The 21,145-nt window shown below is 37.5% G+C and overlaps 1 protein-coding gene across 3 annotated transcripts in view; it reads right to left on the bottom strand.

The window, feature by feature from the left end:
• Positions 1-1,386: 1,386 nt before the first annotated feature.
• The window catches only part of galnt7 (UDP-N-acetyl-alpha-D-galactosamine: polypeptide N-acetylgalactosaminyltransferase 7), a 51,026-nt gene continuing 31,267 nt past the window's right edge, over positions 1,387-21,145 (bottom strand). For all 3 annotated transcript variants that reach the window (XM_062033010.1, XM_062033009.1, XM_062033008.1), the window contains 8 exons: positions 19,189-19,306; positions 19,000-19,122; positions 14,046-14,161; positions 11,854-11,956; positions 11,685-11,783; positions 9,819-9,947; positions 6,286-6,316; positions 1,387-3,235 (listed from right to left, as the gene is read on the bottom strand). In XM_062033010.1, coding sequence (XP_061888994.1) covers positions 3,129-3,235; positions 6,286-6,316; positions 9,819-9,947; positions 11,685-11,783; positions 11,854-11,956; positions 14,046-14,161; positions 19,000-19,122; positions 19,189-19,306 — 826 coding nt within the window. In that variant the 3' untranslated portion in view covers positions 1,387-3,128. The remainder of the gene's footprint in view (positions 3,236-6,285; positions 6,317-9,818; positions 9,948-11,684; positions 11,784-11,853; positions 11,957-14,045; positions 14,162-18,999; positions 19,123-19,188; positions 19,307-21,145) is intronic.

Genomic DNA, 21,145 nt, shown 5'->3' with positions numbered 1-21,145 from the left:
CGCCGGCTTTGCTGGGACCCGAGCTCATCTAAGATGGACTGATGCAAAGTGGAAAAGTGTTCTGTGGTCTGACGAGTCCACATTTCAATTTGTTTTTGGAAACGTTGTGTTCTCCAGAACAAAGAGGAAAAGAACCATCCGGATTGTTATAGGCGCATGCAAAGTGGGAAAGTGTTCTGTGGTCTGACGAGTCCACATTTCAGCATTAATGGTGCCTTCACAGATGTGTAAGTTACCCATGCCTTGGGCACTAATACACCCCCATACCATCACAATCCGGATGGTTCTTTTACTCTTTGGTCAGGAGGACACAACGTCCACAGTTTCCAAAAACAATTTGAAAAGTGGACTCGTCAGACCACAGAACACTTTTCCACTTAGCATCAGTCCATCTTAGATGAGCTCGGGCCCAGCGAAGCTGGCGGCATTTCTGGGTGTTGTTGATAAATGGCTTTCGCTTTACATAGTAGAGTTTTAACTTGCACTTACAGATGTAGCGATGAACTGTAGTTACTGACAGTGGTTTTCTGAAGTGTTTCTGAGCCCATGTGGTGATATCCTTTACACATGAATGTCGTGTTTTTGATGCAATACCGCCTGAGAGATCCAAGGTCACGGGCATTCAATGTTACGTGCAGTGATTTCTCCAGATTCTCTGAACCTTTTTGATGATATTATGGACCGTAGATGGTGAAATCCCTAAATTCCTTGCAATAGCTCGTTGAGAAATGTTGTTCTTAAACTGTTCGACAATTTGCTCACGCATTTGTTCACAAAGTGGTGACCCTCGCCCCATCCTTGTTTGTGAATGACTGAGCATTTCATGGACGCTGCTTTTATACCCAATCATGGCACCCACCTGTTCCCAATTAGCCTGTTCACCTGTGGGATGTTCCAAATAAGTGTTTGATGAGCATTCCTCAACTTTCCCAGTCTTTTTTGCCACTTGTGCCAGCTTTTTTGAAACATGTTTTTGAAACATCAAATTCCAAATGAGCTAATATTTGCAAAAAATAAAGTTTTCCAGTTCGAACGTTAAATATCTTGTCTTTGCAGTCTATTCAATTGAATATAAGTTGAAAAGGATTTGCAAATCATTGTATTCTGTTTTTATTTACCATTTACACACGTGCTAACTTCACTGGTTTTGGGGTTGGTACAAAACACGTACAATTTGGAAACAACTCAAAAAACACTTGCAATGATGCACACAATTGTAGGGTTTGTGAATGCACCTCGTTGCAGCAAACATGACTGCTGCATAGAAGTGCTGTGTATTATTGTTATTGCCCGCGCTAGCCCACGTGTACACTGTAGCACATAAGGACTATTTTTTTGGAGCAACACTACTAGTTGGACAGGACAGGTTGCAAAAAAACAAACAAACCAGGTACAAGTCTTTAATTTCATTTGCTGTTATAAATTAGATATTTACAATACAATTCAAGGATTTTAAATACAATGCATTTGCAATATTGTTAGAAAGTCATTATCCTACACCCCAAAATAACTAACACTCAAAACACACCCGCACACAAGCAATTGTTGTCCTTTATTGATTTCGGATTTTTCTACTTAGTATCATTTGCCAGCCCCCTTGAAATATGTACCCTTTGTCATTTGCACATACAGTATGCACAACATGGTCAAATACATTAAATCATAATATTGTATCATATATGAATAATATTGTATTAAAATGACTGTTTTTACATTCATTGGTACGATGGAGTGCTGATGTTTGCTAGAAAGTTATTTATCTCAACGTCAATTCTTTAGCATTACACGCGACATTTTGTAAATAACTACTTCGTATTTGATGTCACCATTGTTAACATACAGTAGGACCAGTACAGGAGGACTATCACTGAAAATCGGATGACTATTTTTTGGCATTTGCCACGCAAACAACAAAAAAACTCTGAAAACTATACACCAATCAAGTTGCATCGATTTACTCTTTTGACCCGAACATAAGACGCATTTCCCGCATTACAAAACAGTCTGCATGCATACAGTGTGGAGTAAAAAATATATTCTAACCTTTTGGACCCTATTTGCCCACTGGAGGAGAAAATATAAATTATGTACAATGTTTCTATTATTTTGAGCATATTTAAAGAAGATACTCTGGTACCTCCAAACAGCATTTCAAGTGTACTTTATCAAAACTAGTAATCTTTTAATTCGTAAACTTGTGACGTCATTTCAAAATCACAACGCCACGAAACTAGAATTGAATGTATGTGCCATCTCTCACGTCAGCTACCACTTTAAAGCTGAGAATATCATTATGTATCATATTCAGTGATAACTTGTTGTTCGTAAGATATCCTCCAAAAGTTTTGCACGTATACTATCTCGGTTATCGTATCGCTAAACAGTGTACGCAACAAACCATTTACCCGCTTGTCATTCTGCAGAACTAAGTGCTCAAACAAAGAATCCTACGTGTCGGTGATTCAGTGCAACTCACTGTAAAAACAAGCCACCATGGGCCAAAGAAAGTTGTGAGTGTCAACACTTTGATAGAGAAGGTGAGAACCACCAGTGATTTCAAGAAACAAGTATAAAGGTGGCTCTCGCTTCCTCTCTGGCCATTGCTGGCTTTGCAAGAGTCTTTAATAAATGTAAAATTGAATAATTGAATTGATTTATGCATTTTTGTATCGTTTTCTGTGTGTCAAAATATAATTACTCTTTAAAATGTTGTTCTACTACTAATATTTTTGGATTATTTCTCTTCAGTTTTCATTCGGTTCGGTTTTTAATCGGACCTTCTGGATTCCAAACATTGGGATACCACAGTTTGATCAATATTCCACTTAATCAGTAAGCAAAACCCCGAACTTCCTTTTTCATGTTCAAATATTTCATCAAATTCAAGGCTTATTTTATTCTTATGAACTATTATCGTTTCCTTACACTGTTAGCTTTACGCCTATCCACATGACCTCGTTATTTCTCTCTGCACCCTGACCAGCTTGTAGCCATTTTCGATTAACGCTGCCGGTCCCAAAAGTAAAAAAAATAATCATTCTTGTTCGTTCACGTGAATTTGATGAGTTATACCAGCCAAATATTTCAAGTCGGTTATTGTCAAGTAGGAGGAGAACGCTCACCAGTCTTCATACAGCCACTATGTTGTTCATTTCCCACCTCTGAGTGGTTTTACTGTTGTCACAGACAGATATGAACACCTTGTGAAGGAGGTCTGAGCGGTCCAAACATTTGCCTGCACAAAACAAAAAATACAAAAATTTAGGATGAATTATTAACAATGAAGCAGCACTGCTTTTTCTAAGGAAAAAACAGCACACATATGATGTAAGTTTTGTCATATTATGGTCATTCATAGGGGGTATAAAGCTATGCCATAATTAAAGCTCGGTTTTAAGGTCACGGTTTGGCCTAAAATCTAGATTGCGAATTGTATTGCAGCCTGCAGCGATAACGATGTACAGTCGTGGTCAAAAGTTGACATACACTTGTAAAGAACATAATGTCATGGCTGTCTTGAGTTTCCAATCATTTCTACAACTCTTATTTGTTTGTGATATAGTGATTGGAGCATTGGTTCTTTTATGAATTTATTATGGGTCTACTGAAAATGTGAGCAAATCTGCTGGGTCAAAAGTATACATACAGCAATGTTAATATTTGGTTACATGTCCCTTGGCAAGTTTCACTGCAATAAGGCGCTTTTGGTAGCCATCCACAAGCTTCTGGTTGAATTTTTGACCACTCCTCTTGACAACATTGGTGCAGTTCAGCTAAATTTGTTGGTTTTCTGACATGGACTTGTTTCTTCAGCATTGTCCACACGTTTAATCTCTAAAGCAGGGGTCCCCAAACTACGGCCCGCATCTGGCCCGCCAGCATCCAAAATCAGGCCCGCGGGAAGTCCCAAGTATTAAAAAAAACTTAAAAAAACTTAAAAAAAATTATTTGTTTCTGTCTTTTCTTATCCACTTTGTACCGCTTGCTACTCACGTTGTCTCCTAGCTGCTCAGGCAAATCACATTGTCTAAAAATGCATGTTCTCATCGATAACATGACATCATCGCGCGCGCGGAAAGTGTGCTATATATATATATATATATATATATATATATATATATATATATATATATATATATATATATATATATATATATATATATATATAAAATATATATATATATATATATATATATATATATATATATAAAATATATATATATATATATATATATATATATATATATATATATATATATCTATTAGGGCTGCAACTAACGATTAATTTGAAAATCGATTAATCTGTCGATTATTACTTCGATTAATCGATTAATAATCGGATAAAAGAGAAAAACTAAATGTCTATCCTTTCCAGTATTTTATTGGAAAAAAAACAGCATACTGGCACCATACTTATTTTGATTATTGTTTCTCAGCTGTTTGTACATGTTGCAGTTTATAATGTTTATAAAAAAAATTTAAAAATAAAAAGTTGCCTCTGCGTATGCGCATAGCATAGATCCAACAGATCGATGACTAAATTAATCGCCAACTATTTTTATAATCGATTTTAATCGATTTAATCAATTAGTTGTTGCAGCCCTAAAATCTATCTATCAAATATATATATATATATATATCTCAAATATATATCTCAAATATATATATATATATATATATATATATATATATATATATATATATATATATATATATATATATATATATATATGTATGTATGTATGTATGTATGTATGTATGTATGTATGTATGTATATATATATATATATATATATATATATATATATATATATATATATATATATATATATATATATATATATATATATATATATATATATATATACATACACACAGCTTGGGCCTTAAGAGGTTAAGTCAGGACTTTGGGAAGGCCATTATAAAACCTTAATTCTAGCCTGTATTAGCCATTCCTTTACCACTTTTGACTAATTAGGGGTCATTGTCCCGTTGGAACACCCAACTGTGCCCAAGACCCAACCTCCGGGCTGATGATTTTAGGTTGTCCTAATTTACTCTCTGTAAGGCACCAGTTCCATTGGCAGCAAATCAGGCCCAGAGCATAATACTACCACCACCATGCTTGACGGTAGGTATGGTGTTCCTGGGATTAAAGGCCTCACCTTTTCTCCTCCAAACATATTGCTGGGTATTGTGGCCAAACAGCTCATATTTTGTTTCATCTGACATCACATGGACAAAGATAAGACCTTCTGGGGGAAAGTTCTGTGGTCAGATGAAACAAAAATTGAGCTGTTTGGCCACAATACACAAACAATTGTGTACAAAAAAAAAAAAAAGAGTTGTAGAAATGATTGGAAACTCCAGACAGCCATAACATTATGTTCTTTACAAGTGTAACTTTTGACTACGACTCTATGTAATATTTACATATTATATATACAGTAATATATTATATAATATAAACGATATATAACAAAACCCAATTACCATGTACAATTTTACTGTATATGCAACAGCTGCAGCAAAACATAAAAACAGATAATAGAGAAGGGGAAACATTTGATTTTGTAGATGCATCGCAATTCAGACATGTATGACAATAATATTGATGAGTAAACGTCAATAATCGACTTATTTATTGTGAACCATGTAATGCAGACAGTTCTAAAATTTGTGGATCCCACCAGCTTTTATTTTAGGGCACTTTTGTTTTGCACACATTTCCATCCATTTAATAAATGCAATAGGAATTAGTTTAACTGTTTCTTATTAAAAATGCACTGTTTTAAAAAGTTGCAAATGATAAATGTTTCGTAATTGAGTGGCGCCCAAAGATGACCACCTCTTGCTGATAGGTTGATTTCATGTCTAAATAAGCACTTACAAGCTCACGCCCAAATGCATGAACCCTATAATTTCACGCTTTAGCATTGTTTCAGAGTATCTAACATTGACAATAAAGCCTTCTATTATGAATGTTCTGTACCGAAAAAATGTGATTACAATACATATATACATACACAATACTTCTACAATACATATATACATAATATACATACACAATACTTCTCCAATACATGTAAAAGTACACTAGTACACCCCCTGTAGTCATACATCCAACATGGAAACAGATGAGTCAAACCCACAGCATGCTTCCTCACCTGCAACTACTTTTGCTCTATATTTTGTTAATTTTGTCAGAAAATAAGTCATACATACAGTACAAGGCATCAGTTAGCATTGATCATGTTGCTTGATTAAACCCAGACAATAATTTACCTGTAGGTATGTGCATGAAGCGATGGAGATCCTGCATGGGTGGTAGAAGAAAGAAAAACAAAGAAAGTAGTTCAAGTTAAAAAACATGCTTAAAAGTTTTTACACAAGTCTTAAAGCGGGGAACTGCACTTTTTTTTAAATTTTTTTTTTTTTAATAATCGTTCACAATCATGAGAGATAAGAAGACAATGTTTTTTTTCCCCCCATTCTAACATGTAAAAACTGTTAAATCACTATAAAAATGCACTCAAAAACCGCCAACAATACTTAATTTACGTTCCATAACCTGTATAACAACCAAACTGTAGCAAGATAGTTATAGTAAAAGCAAACACAGAGGAACTATTTTTCTATCGTAGTAACACATCGGCGTGCTTCGGTATTAGCCGTAAAAGCTAACTACGGCAAGAGATAAGCTAGCTTCTACGTCAGCATGAAACGCGTTTAGAGTTTGTAATGCACAACACTATGTGATAAGACACCAATCAGTACTGACTGTAAAACATGATTAATCAAAGAAGACAAGGTTTTTTTCCCCATTTAACATGTAAAAATCGGTTTGTTCTACATAGCAAGCATTTAGCTAATGGGAGCAATCAATTCTACTGCTAAATCACTAAAACCGCCAACAATACTTAATTTACGTTCCATAACCTGTATAATAACCAAACTGTAGCAATATAGTTATAGCAAGAGCAAACACTGAGGAACTATTATTTCTAACGTAGTAACACATCGACGTGCTTCGGTATTAGTTTTAAAAGCTAACTACGGCAAGAGATAAGCTAGCTTCTACGTCAGCACGAAACGTGTTTGAGTTTGTAATGCACAACACAATGTGATAAGACACCAATCTGTACTGACTGTAAAACATGATTAATCAAAGAAGACAAGTTTTTTTCCCCCCATTTAACATGTAAAAATCGTCTTGTTCTAATTTTCTAGCAATGTAGCTAATGGGAGCAACCAATTCTACTGTTAAATCACTAAAAATGCCAACAATACTTAATTTACGTTTCGTAACCTGTATAACAACCAAACTGTAGCAATATAGTCATAGTAAGAGCGAACACAGAGGAACTATTTTTCTAACGTAGTAACAAATCGACGTGCTTCTGTATTAGCCGTAAAAGCTAACTACGGCAATAGATAAGCTCGCTTCTACGTCAGCACAAAACGCTTTTGAGTTTGTAATGCACAACACACTGCAATAAGACATAAATATGTTCGGACTGTAAAACATGATCAATCAAAGAAGACAATGTTTTTTTTTCCCCATTCTAACATGTAAAAATCGGCTTGTTCTAGTTAGCTAGCAATGTAGCTAATGGGAGCAACCAATTATACTTTTAAATCACTATAAAAATGCACTCAAAAACCGCCAACAATACTTGATTTACATTCCATAACCTGTATAACAACCGAACTGTAGCAATATAGTTATAGTAAGAGCGAACACAGAGGAACTATTTTTCTAAAGTAGTAACACATCGGTATTAGCCGTAAAAGCTAACTACGGCAAGAGATAAGCTAGCTTCTACGTCAGCACGAAATGCGTTTGAGTTTTTAATGCACCATATAATGCGATAAGACACCAATCCGTACTGACTGTAAAACATGATCAATCATATTACAATATCTGTTAAGTGTTAGCCCGCATTTCATGTTTTGTTTGTAAACAGCTAGCCAGGGAGCGTATGCTGTCTGTCACGATACACGCAATATTTGTATCATGATCGATACAAAGTGTGACTCAAATTCATAAACTTTTTTTTTTTTTTTTACAAATAATAATTAACTTAGAATTTCATGGCTGCAACACGTACGTGTCGTTACAGGATCATAAACTGGTCATATTCAAAGTCCTCATGTGTCCAGGAAAATATTTCCTGAGTTTATAAACATAATATAAATTTAAAAAAATGAAAGAAGATGTTGTGATCCCAAAACATATCGACGTAATCATAGTAGTATCGACTAGATACGTTCCTGTACTTGCTATCATTACAGTGGATGTCAGGTGTAGATCCACCAATAGCGTTTGTTTACATTGTGACGCCGGTGAGCTACGGTGTGTAGTGAAGCATGTTTAGCTATTCCTCGTCCTGCAGGGATGATACTTGTAAGAAACTTACTTTATTTGTCGCCATGGAGGCGAGGATTAGTGATTTAGAAGTAGCTACAACACTGCAGACTGGGGATGGACTTTAGCCGCTAGCTCGCTAGCCACGTATTAAAGCACCTCTTCCCGAGGGCGTTTCAGAGTTATAACTTCACCTTTATCTTTAGTTTTTAAGCCAAAATGCGTCCGTTCTCCCTTTTCTGTCTACACACTGTGTCTGCTTGTAAGTACTCTGTGATTGTGCGCTGCCGTACATGCTCCTCTGCTCGTAAAACCAGCAATGACATGATGTGACGACGACGGGGTGCGCAGAGGTGGGGGACCGGTACTTTTTAGAGGCGGTGTAGTACTGTATATGATTCATTAGTATTGCGGTATTATACTAATACCGGTATACCGTACAACCCTATATGTATTACACGTATGATATGGAACTAACTATGACGTACTCAATAAACAATAACATCTCAATAAAATCTCATACCAACTTTAGCATGTTAATTATTTTTTTGAGCCAATTTTGCATTTGTCTCAGTCCGGAGGTTCACAACACAGATAGCAGGTTCATCAAAATTACCCTAGAAATGTTCTAGTTTGGTCTTTTTGTTGTATTGTTTGAATGTGCTTTTGGTGCAGGACAAAAGGAGAGGGATTCGCTTGCAAAGCAAACCATTTTTATGTCTCATTTCCTGCTTTTCCCTCATAAGGGGTCGCCACAGTTTATAGCAACAATGGTTGTGGCTGACACATTTTCTGGCTGGGAATTGAACCCGTGACCTCTGCCATGGAAAAAATAACCACCTTCCTGTTGGTAGAAAAAAAGCTCAACATCAAGCGGCCAAAGCATTACAGGCCATTTGGTTGTTGGAGGAGAGGGGGAAGAGTAACACTGCCCCCAATTGGACAAATGATGTGGGGAAACATGTCCTGCAACAGGCCTGGTTCTTCCCTTTGGCTACCCTCAAAGTTGATTGATATTATAACATCTATATTGAGGCTGGTTTGGGACATTTAAGTGTTGAAAAGACAGACAAAAGAGGTTGGTCAATGAGAATAAACCTAAAGGTATAATACAGGGTAGAAATGCACCTAATTGCAGGAAATCTGGTCTTGATTTCCAAAATTGTCTTCCGGGGCTTTCGTGGCAATATAAATGTTCCCCTTTTTTTTGTAGCAAAAAAGAAAGCCAACCATGGCAACATAAGGTACACCCAAAGCATTAAATCCTCCCCTGGACTAAGAGTTTTAATATATAATTGAAGGGTTAGCAACCGAGAAGGCCCTCTCGGAGCTAAATCATATATTGACTTTAGTTGAACTTGTGACTGTCTTCATTTTTTATGGAACAGTGTATAGACTTTTGACGTTAGGTTATATACTGATGCAAATGACTGCGTGTTTGTGTTTTTACCTTGAAGTACTTCCACTCACAGAACTGCTTCTGGTCACAATGTGTGATGATGACAGCCGAGTTGTCACTTCCTTGGGTCAGACACTGGTCATACTGCATCAGTTGGTTGGCCTCGTTGATACGAAACAACTGAAAACACACACAAACGCATTATACACATGTGCATATTATACACCTGGCAACGCAAGTACAACTACCTGACTTGCGCAAGGTCAGATATCATTGAAATTAAATGGTCTTGTTCCCACTGTACAATAACTTTTGGGATTTTTAAGAACATCTCCAATAAGTGGAGTTCCGTTGGTTCTTTAGCAGTCTGCTTGTATTTATATACTGTAGGGCAATAAAACTTAAAAAATATTAATTTAAAATGTTATACATATTATCTTGTTCTAGCACAGGGGGTGCGAAAGTGCCGCCCTAGTGGCTCTCTGGAGCTTTTTCAAAAATGTATGAAAAATTGAAAAAGATGAGGGGAAAAAAATATATTTTTTGTTTTAATATGGTTTCTGTAGGAGGACAAACATGACACAAACCTCCCTAATTGTTATAAAGCACACTGTTTATATTAAACATGCTTCACTGATTCGAGTATTTGGCGAGCACCGTTTTGTCGTACGAATTTTGGCGGTCCTTGAACTCACCGTAGTTTGTTTACATGTATAACTTTCTCCAACTTTCTAGGACGTGTTTTATGCCACTTCTTTTTCTGTCTCATTTTGTCCACCAAACTTTTAACGTTGTGCATGAATGCACAAAGGCCTCCCACACATCAACCCCCCCCCCCCCCCTCCGTGCGTCGGTTGAGGTGGGCGGGGTTTGGTGGTAGCGGGGGTGTATAATGTAGCCCGGAAGAGTTAGGGATGCATGGGATTCTGGGTATTTGTTCTGTTGTGTTTATATTGTGTTACAGTGCGGATGTTTTCCCGAAATGTGTTTGTCATTCTTGTTTGGTGTGGGTTCACAGTGTGGCGCATATTAGTAAGAGTGTTAAAGTTGTTTACTGTATATCGCCACCGTCAGTGTAACCTGTATGGCTGTGGAACAAGTATGCCTTGCTGTCACATACGTGTGCAAGCAGAAGCTGCATACAACATGTACCTGAACTGGCACGTTGATACTGCTGGCTGTAGAGGGCGCTAAATGATCATCTCAGTATCCCCTTATTATAGTTGACGGGTGAAAATCGGAGAATAATTGCCACAGGAGATTACAGGGAGACGCACTGAAATCCGGAAGTCTCCCGGGTAAATCGGGAGGGTCGGCAAGTATGCAGTTGAGCCGCATCAGAGTGGTCAAAGAGCCGCGGGTTGCCGTACCCTAGTCTAGTATATCAAAATAAATATTACAATAACAGAGGTGTAATGCCACCAAGTCAGCTGTGGCTACTCTTCCAGGGTGATTGGATAAAATGTACATGACGCATGTATGTGTTTTTGTGTAGAGATGGACAGTTTTGAAACTACACTTGTCTGGATGGAGATCGTTTTAATCCCAAATATGCGTTTTAGAAATTAACCATGTCATCCTGCTCAGTGTGAAAAATTACAATTGGATAAAAATATAGTCTTGCACTCTATTTTGTATGTCATCAATTATATTTGACTGATTAGCATATATTGACCGACACTGCATTAGTTTTAGTGTGTTTTGCAAACATAAATGTGAAGAATATTCTATATTTTTGTTTGTATGTGGCCCTTGGTCAACAAATTTAGACACGGCTGAATTAAGGGTGGTAAAAGACACTCCTGGTAATTTGTCTCTTGTTGCTTTTAATATGAATGCATCTCAAGAGTGTGAGGTTTTGTCCAATAGCAAATGTTGAAGTTATGGGCTTAGTAAGAAAAACACAATAGTCTTTACCTGATTGCCACCCATTCTGTGACATGGTCCTGTTTCCACATTGCCTCCATTTGTGTGTCCCATACTGTCAATACAGTAGCTCGACTCAAAGCCCCGAATCTTCACACAAACACACGGATTACACATCATGATCACTTAGCAGATTTGTGTGTTATCTACACGTGCATACCTCTCCCCATTCCACATTTTTTGGAGGCATGGGATAGTGTTGTGGGATGTCGTAAGCTATTTCCTCCATGAACCATTTGAAGCTCTTGCATCGATGTTCTTCCCTAAGAATACAAGATGGTCTGTTAAGTGTTGTAATGATGTAGTTGGTAATACATATGTTAATATGTATTCATTAGCAAACTTACTGTGTTAAATAGCATTCTTTATGTACTAGTAGAATGAAAAAACATATTGAAGCTACAAAACCCAAAACCAGTGAAGTTGGCACGTTGTGTAAATGGTAAATAAAAACAGAATAAAATGATTTGCAAATATTTTTCAACTTATATTCAATTGAATAGACTGCAAAGACAAGATACTTAACGTTGGAACTGGAAAACTTTGTTATTTTTTTGAAAATATTAGCTCATTTGGAATTTGATGCCTGCAACATGATTCAAAAAAGCTGGCACAAGTGGAAAAAAAGACAGAGAAAGTTGAAGAATGCTCATCAAACACTTATTTGGAACATCCCACAGGTGAACAGGCTAATTGGGAACAGGTGGGTGCCATGATTGGGTACAAAAGCAGCTTCCATGATATTCACAAACAAGGATGGGGTGAGGGTCACCACTTTGTGAACAAATGCGAGAGCAAATTGTTTAAGAACAACATTTCTCAACCAGCTATCGCAAGGAATTTAGGGATTTCACCATCTACGGTCCGTAATATCAAATGGTTCAGAGAATCTGGATAAATCACTGCACGTAAGCGATGATATTATGGACCTTCGATCCCTCAGGCGGTACTGCATCAAAAACCGACATCAGTGTGTAAAGGATATCACCACATGGGCTCAGGAACACTTCAGAAAACCACTGTCAGTAACTACAGTTGGTTGCTACATCTGTAAGGGCAAGTTAAAACTCTACTATGCAAAGCGAAAGCCATTTATCAACAACACCCAGAAACGCCGCCGGCTTCGCTGGGCCCAAGCTCATCTAAGATGGACTGATGCAAAGTGTAAAAGTGTTCTGTGGTCTGACGAGTCCACATTTCAAATTGTTTTTGGAAACTGTGGACGTCGTGTCCTTTGGAACAAAGAGGAAAAGAACCATTTGGACTTTTATCGGCGCAAAGTTCAAAAGCCAGCATCTGTGATGGTATGGGGGTGTATTAGTGCCCAAGGCATGGGTAACTTACTTATCTGTGAAGGCACCATTAATGCTGAAAGTTACATACAGGTTTTGGATCAACATGTTGCCATCCAAACAATGTTATCATGGACGCCCCTGCTTATTTCAGCAAGACAATGCCAAGCCACGTGTTACAACAGCATGGCTTCATAGTAAAAGAGTGCGGGTACTAGACTGGCCTTCCTGTAGTCCAGACCTGTCTCCCATTGAAAATGTGTGGCGCAATATGAAGTAGTATAGTTTGCGCGCTGCTTCCTGTACAACAGCCTCCTTAGCTTGGTTGACTACCGCTGGTTTTCACTTCCGGGAAGAAGTCACGTGTTGGAATACAAGCGATTGGTAGCTGTTGCTAGCAAAACTGAAACACATCTTCCTCGGAGCAAAGCTGTAGTGTCTCTCCGGCCATCTCTTGTTGGCACAACGTTGAACAAGGTTATAATGCATGAAAAAGTACTTAATAACCGTAAATTCTGGACTGTTAGGCTGCTAATTTTTTCCTACACTTATAAAACGGTGCGGCTAATTTATGGATTTTTCTTCGCAGGCGGCCATAATACAAGTAGTTAAAAAGAATGAAAAACAAAGCAAATACACTGAAAAGGTGTTTTAATGTTTGTGCTATGTCGCCATCTTTTGGACTAGTTCACTCACTGCAGGTGCTGCAGTGTCTGTCCTTTTCCGCAGCAAGTGTGTTCATGCCGATGATCCGTTTTACTGCCGTGTTCCAGGCACCGTTTTGAAACAATTAAGGTACGTAAATAAACATTTACAGAATTTTTCTGTGTAAACAACTCATTTTGTAACGTATACATCTGTGGCTTATAGTTCAATATACCGATGTGCTATGTAGTCCAGAAAATACGGTAGGTTTCTCTTTACTAAAACACATATTAAAGCCTTTATTCTTATGACTGCTAACACGTCATTAAATTGAGACATATGTAGATACAGTAAGTACTCCAAGAAACAATGAAGTATTTTTGTTAAGTTATGTGTGTTATGATAGCTTTAATACCTGAAGCGTTTCAGCTGGCTGATGTCTCCATAGGCTAGGGTTAGTGTTTCAGGGCGGCTGGCGTAGAAGTAGTCCCTGTATTCATCCCACCATACCTCCACCACACGAACATAATTCTGCACACATGCGTACACAATTAATATTTGGTTCAAGCAAATTGATGAAAACAGGAATAATTTAAAGAACAAGACTTGGGATGTTTACTGCAACTCTGTACTATCAAGCAGGGTCATAGCATCCAATTTTGGCCCCCTTATGCACAAGACTCCTAAAAGGGCTGCTAGCTCATCCCAAACCCAATGTCGCCGCCGTCATACACACACATTTGGTTTGTTTACATGCACTAAAAACAAACTATTGCATGAATTTGGCTGAAACCAGCTTTGTAAATCAAATGTAAACCTTAATTACATTTTTGACTTTAAAAGATGGGGTTAACATATCTAGACTAGAAAATATATATGTAACACCCTGAAATAATTTGCTTATAATGCTATTTACGCTAAAATGCTCAGACCCATCAGACACCTGCAACAGGTGTGCAAGTAACATCATTTTATTAACTTAATTTTTCTTAATTGACACACAACACTTGCACATAAAATTAACTAATGTAGCCTCAATTGTGTGTCAACTATCAATTTCAGCTCCATCCATCCATCCATTTTCTACCGCTTGTCCCTTTTGGAGTCGCGGGGGGTGCTGGAGCCTATCTCAGCTGCATTAGGGCGGAAGGCGGTGTACACCCTGGACAAGTCGCCATCTCATCACAGGGCCAACACAGATAGACAGACAACATTCACACACTAGGGCCAATTTAGTGTTGCCAATCAACCTATCCCCAGGTGCATGTCTTTGGAGGTGGGAGGAAGCCGGAGTACCCGGAGGGAAGCCACGCAGTCACGGGGAGAACATGCAAACTCCACACAAAAAGACCCCGAGCTCGGGGATCAAACCCCGGACCTTCGTATTGTGAGGCACACGCACTAACCCCTGTTCCACAATATAGATCAATACAGTCAATTAGCATATCAGGTGGGTGTGCAGTAGAGTGTGTGTGTGTTTTGATGCCACGTAAACGCGGCGACTAAAGACCTGTCAGCAAATGCTATCTTACATTTGAGCAACTTTATGGATTATTAGACTACTTTAATAAAAATAAAAAAACAAGGCAGCTGTAATTTATTTTTTAGGCTTCTGAATGGACAAAATGAAAATTACAATTAGTGAACTTGGACATATATCTTTTTAAAACTCTATTTTTTTCCCCGAAAATACAGTTTTATCTTGGTTTTTGTTAGTAATCCGTTCCAAAAAGTCAGATGAAGACTGACTCCTACAAAAATGGAAGCAATTTTCCCCCACAAGAAATAAAGTAAATCAAATGAATATGTCCCAGTTCCCTAAAATATTAACACAAAACAGATTTTATTGAGCATGATTACAGTTTTACAGAAAACAACCTGAGTCCTAATTGTGTGCCGTACATGTGCAAATGTGTACGGGTATGAGTATGACACAAATAAAGCTCCTTGAAAACAAGAGACATTGAAGTCTTTCCCCATTCAGAAAAGACATGCAACTAAGCTATTCAATTGTGCACATTGAACCTACAAGCTGTGCTCTTTTAGCGTGAATGATCAAGGAATTCGAGACAGAGTAGAACGACACAACACCTGCCAGAAATAATAAATACAAATAATAGATCTTATATGTTATGCACTTTTCATTTAAATACATCTTAATGTGCTACAGTACAAAACCAATATTTAAAAACTAAAACACTGAAACAGATAAAATACTAAGACTAAAACACAACATAGACGCAAAAAAATGGGTTTCCGAAGAGTGTACAGTATTTATTCAAAAAAAATAACTTGGCAAAAATTTTTTTAGTGTGTGTATAAGTACTTTTTGACCACATTCAACACTACCGCGTATGCAATTTTCATATTGTTACATCCCTAGTGTGGACATGGCCTAAATATATATTTTAGAAACACTGACAACTGGAGAACACCTTGGAATTTTAGGTAAAGCAATACACATCCTGAACTTTAAAGCATTGCATGCTCTTTATTGTACTCGATTATTGTCATATTTTAACTACTGTGTGGAATTGATTGATTGATTGATTGATTGAGACTTTTATTAGTAGGTTTCACAGTGAAGTACATATTCCGCACAATTGACCACTAAATGGTAACACCCGAATAAGTTTTTCAACTTGTTTAAGTCGGGGTCCACTTAAATTGATTCATGATACAGATATATACTATCATATATACTATCATCATAATACAGTCATCACACAAGATAATCACAATGAATTATTTACAATCAGGGGTGTGGAGGGGGGGGGTATGGACATCAAGTAGTGGACATAGAGAGAGAGAGAGAGAGAGAGAGAGAGAGAGAGATCAGAAGGCATAAGAAAAAGAAAAAGTATCTGCATTTGATTGTTTACATTTGATTATTAGCAATCCGGGGAGGGTGTTAGTTTAGGGTTGTAGCTGCCTGGAGGTGAACTTTTATTGCGAGAGAGAGATCAGAAGGCATAAGAAAAAGTATCTGCATTTGATCTGGAAGTTTAGGGACATGATAAAAAAGCACCTTACAAAATGTTTGTACATTACATACAACACTAAGAATAAGACACAAACAGTGTATTCTTTATAAAGTCACAAATAAAATAAATGTATGGATCTGGTGAAATTAAAAAAAAAATGTTCAAAGAAAGAGATGGAAAATATAATTTGAGGAGCAAATTTAATTTAAAGCAGCCTTTTGTTGCCACAACTCTTAAATGTATGTGCCTATCAGTTTGTAGGATGACTGTGGATTCGATTGGATGAGGATATCAAACAAAGCAAAACATAATTCAATTTTCAAAAAAAAGTTTTAGATAGGTACAAGGAGCAGAAAAACTAAATGTCTTAATTTATATAAACAACATTTGATGAAATGATGAGTGGGTTTATAATTGTGAGTACTCCTGGATGTGATTATATATGGTATGCATCCTATAATAGTATACCAAATATTATTATGTCATCTGTGCATTGTCTAATATTTTTGATGAAGAAATATTATTATTATTATTATTATTATTATATCTGAGTGATGGGACAGGACATTAAAATATTTTGCTTCTTCCTGCTCCTTTTCGGACGCACACAATGTTTCGTTCTTTTTTAAATTTACTTTTCATATCAGTATTGCTTTTTTAAAATGATAATATTGTACTGGAGATGCAATTTTTTTTATATCATTGTATTTACAAAACCCAAAACCAGCGAAGTTGGCACGTTGTGTAGATCGTAAATAAAAACAGAGTACAATGATTTGCAAATCCTTTTCAATTCCTATTCAATTGAATAGACTGCAAAGACAAGATATTTAATGTTTGAACTCAGAACCCTATTTTTTTTTGCAAATAATCATTAACTTAGAATTTAATGGCAGCAAAACATTGCAAAAAAGTTAGCACAGGGGCATTTTTACCACTGTGTTACATGGCCTTTCCTTTTAACAACACCCAGTAAATGTTTGGAAACTGAAAAGAGCAATTTTTTAAGCTTTTCTGGTGGAATTCTTTCCCATTCTTGCTTGATGTACAGCTTAAGTTGTTCAACAGTCCGGGGTCTCCGTTGTGGCATTTTAGGCTTCATAATGCTCTACACATTTTCAATAGGAGACAGGCCTGGACTACAGGCAGGCCAGTCTAGTACCTGCACTCTTTTACTATGAAGCCACGCTGTTGTAACACGTGGCTTGGCATTGTCTTGCTGAAAAAAGCAGGGGCGTCCATGATAACATTGCTTGGATGGCAACATGTTGCTCCAAAACCTGTATGTACCTTTCAGCATTAATGGTGCCTTCACAGATAAGTAAGTTACCCATGCCTTGGGCACTAATACACCCCCATACCATCACAGATGCTGGCTTTTGAACTTTGCGCCTATAAAAGTCCAAATGGTTCTTTTCGTCTTTGTTCCAAAGGACACGATGTCCACAGTTTCCAAAAACAATTTGAAATGTGGACTCTTCAGACCACAGAACACTTTTCCACTTTGCATCAGTCCATCTTAGATGAGCTCGGACCCAGCGAAGCCGGCGGCGTGTCTGGGTGTTGTTGATAAATGGCTTTCGCTTTGCATAGTAGAGTTTTAACTCGCACTTACAGATGTAGCCACAAACTGTAGTTACTGACAGCGGTTTTCTGAAGTGTTTTTAAGCCCATGTGGTGATATCCTTTACACACTGATGTCGCTTTTTGATGCAGTACCGTCTGAGGGATTGAAGGTCTGTAATATCATTGCTCACGTGCAATGATTTCTCCTGATTCTCTGAACATTTTGATGATGTTACAGACCTTAAATGGTGAAATCGCTAAATTCCTTGCAACAGCTGGTAGAGAAAGGTTGTTCTTAAACTGTTGGACAATATGCTCACGCGTGTGTCACCCCATCCTTGTTTGTGAATGACTGAGCATTTCATGGAAGCTGCTTTTATACCCAATCATGGCACCCACCTGTTCCCAATGAGCCTGTTCACCTGTGGGATGTTCCAAATAAGTGTTTTATGACCATGACTCAACTTTCTCAGTTTTTTTGCCACTTGTGCCAGCTTTTTTGAAACATGTTGCAGGCATCAAATTCCAAATGAGCTAATATTTGCAAAAAATAACAAAGAAAAATAAATATCTTGTCTTTGCAGTCTTTTCAATTGAATATAGGTTGAAAAGGATTCGCAAATCATTGTATTCTGTTTTTATTTACCATTTACACAACGTGCCAACTTCACTGGTTTTGGGGTTTGTATAAACAATAATTATACAATTTTTTGTTTTGTTTGAAATGAATAAATTAATGAAAAAATAACATTCATTCTGGCAGCCACCTTAAGAATGTTGGCCACAATACAAGTCTTCTGAAAGTGTGTGCTCCATTACCTTCAGCGTAGGTGAGGAACCAACATGTGCAGGTGGGGGGTTTCCTTGCCATCCGTGAAGTCTGTATATGTGACCAACACGAGAGCACGGAACAAAGAGCAGTTTGCCACCACACTGCCAAATCTACAATGACAATAATATTTGATGATATGACCTACATAGCAAACTCCTCCAGTCACACCATCTTACCTTAAATGAGATTTCGAAATTTTCTCCTCCCCATATCTGCAATCCAGGATCATACAGGCCAAGCTCAAAGAAGAAGTCTCGCTCAATCGCAAAGAGACCCCCTGCCATTGCGGGAGACCTACGCATGGACAGGCACATTCTCATCAGTATTATTCTTAACCCCAGCCAACATTTTACACTCCTTTGGGAGACACATTCTGTTGGTTTCTTTTCAGATGCACAGAAATAGTTCAACAACAAACAATACATGTACAAATGACTGACAATGTAGTATGAATGGGAAGTGAATGTGGTGGTAGCGTGTTCCCTAATTCCATTACGGTGAAACCAAATTGTGGCAGGCTTTCTCCAGTCCCCACTTATGGATTTAGCCCTTGCGAGTTGTTTTATTTAATACACTCTCAGGGAATTGAACAGATCTTAACTGGACTGTTCAGGTTCGGGCACACAAATATTTTCTAAATGTTAAATACAAAAAATCTTAAAATAAACACTACTTTTTGTGAAATGTCTTACACAAAAGTTGAACGTCTACACTTCACACATCTTGAGTGTTTATTTATGTGTGTTTAAGAGCAAAATCCATAAATGCCTGTCATTAGCCACCATGTCATGTTTTGCAGCAGACACAAAGGGCCTATGGAAAGTTTCCAGAGTTGATTTTTTTCCACATGCTGTAAATTTACACCCTTATTCCAAAATGGAATGCATATTTTTTTTCTTCAAAAGTCTAAACCCAACACCCCATAAAATAACAATATTAGATAATGTTTCCAGATGTATTAAAAAAACTAACAAAAACAAAGACATCGCGTGTACATAAGTATTCACAGCCTGTGTTGATACAACGTTGGCAGCAAGTAAAGCCTTAAGTCTTTATAAATACGATGCCACGAGCTGTGCACACCTATTTGTGGACAGCTTTGACCATTCCTGTCAGCACCGGTCAAGCTGCATCGGGTCAATAATATACAGTCGCGATCAAAAGTTGACATACACTTGTAAAGAACATAATGTCATAGGTGTCTTGAGTTTCCAATAATTTCTACAACTGTTATTTTTTTGTGATAGAGTGATTGGAGCACATACTTGTTGGTCACAAAAAACATTCATGAAGTTTGGTTCTTTTATGAATTTATTATGGGTCTACTGAAAATGTGACCAAATCTTCTGGGTCAAAAGTATACATACAGCAATGTTAATATTTGCTTACATGTCCCTTGGCAAGTTTCACTGCAATAAGGCGCTTTTGGTAGCCATCCACAAGCTTCTGGTTGAATTCTCTTGACAAAATTGGTGCAGTTCAGCTAAATTTGAGTTTTTTTTTAACATGGACTTGTTTCTTCAGCATTGTCCACACGATTAAGTCAGGACTTTGGGAAGAACATTCTAAAACCTTAATTCTAGCCTGATTTTGCCATTCCTTTACCACTTTTGACGTGTGTTTGGGGTCATTGTCCTGTTGGAACACCCAACTGCGTCCAAGACTCAAACTCGGGGCTGATGATTTTAGGTTGTCCTGAAGAATTGGAGGTAATCCTTATTTTGCATTGTCCCATTTACTCTCTGTAAAGCACCAGTTTCATTGGCAGCAAAATAGGCCCATAATACTACCACCACCATGCTTGACGGTAGGCATGGTGTTCCTGGGATTAAAGGCCTCACCTTTTCTCCTCCAAACATATTGCTGGGTACTGTGGCCAAACAGCTACATTTTTGTTTCATCTGACCACAGAACTTTTCTCCAGAAGGTCTTATCTTTGTCCATGTGATGTCAGATGAAACAAAAATTGAGCCGTTTGGCCACAATACCCAGCAATATATTTGGAGGAGAAAAGGTGAGGCCATTAATCCCAGGAACACCATCCCTACCGTCAAGCATGGTGGTGGTAGTATTATGCTCCGACCTTTGAGACACTTGTGATTTAGGGCTATATAAGTAAACATTGATTGAGTA

This window comes from Entelurus aequoreus, linkage group LG22 (genome assembly GCF_033978785.1).
Source record: "Entelurus aequoreus isolate RoL-2023_Sb linkage group LG22, RoL_Eaeq_v1.1, whole genome shotgun sequence".
NCBI lineage: Eukaryota > Metazoa > Chordata > Actinopteri > Syngnathiformes > Syngnathidae > Entelurus > Entelurus aequoreus.
The sequence above is the reverse complement of the archived record's forward strand: the minus strand, read 5'-3'. Positions and strand labels throughout refer to the sequence as shown.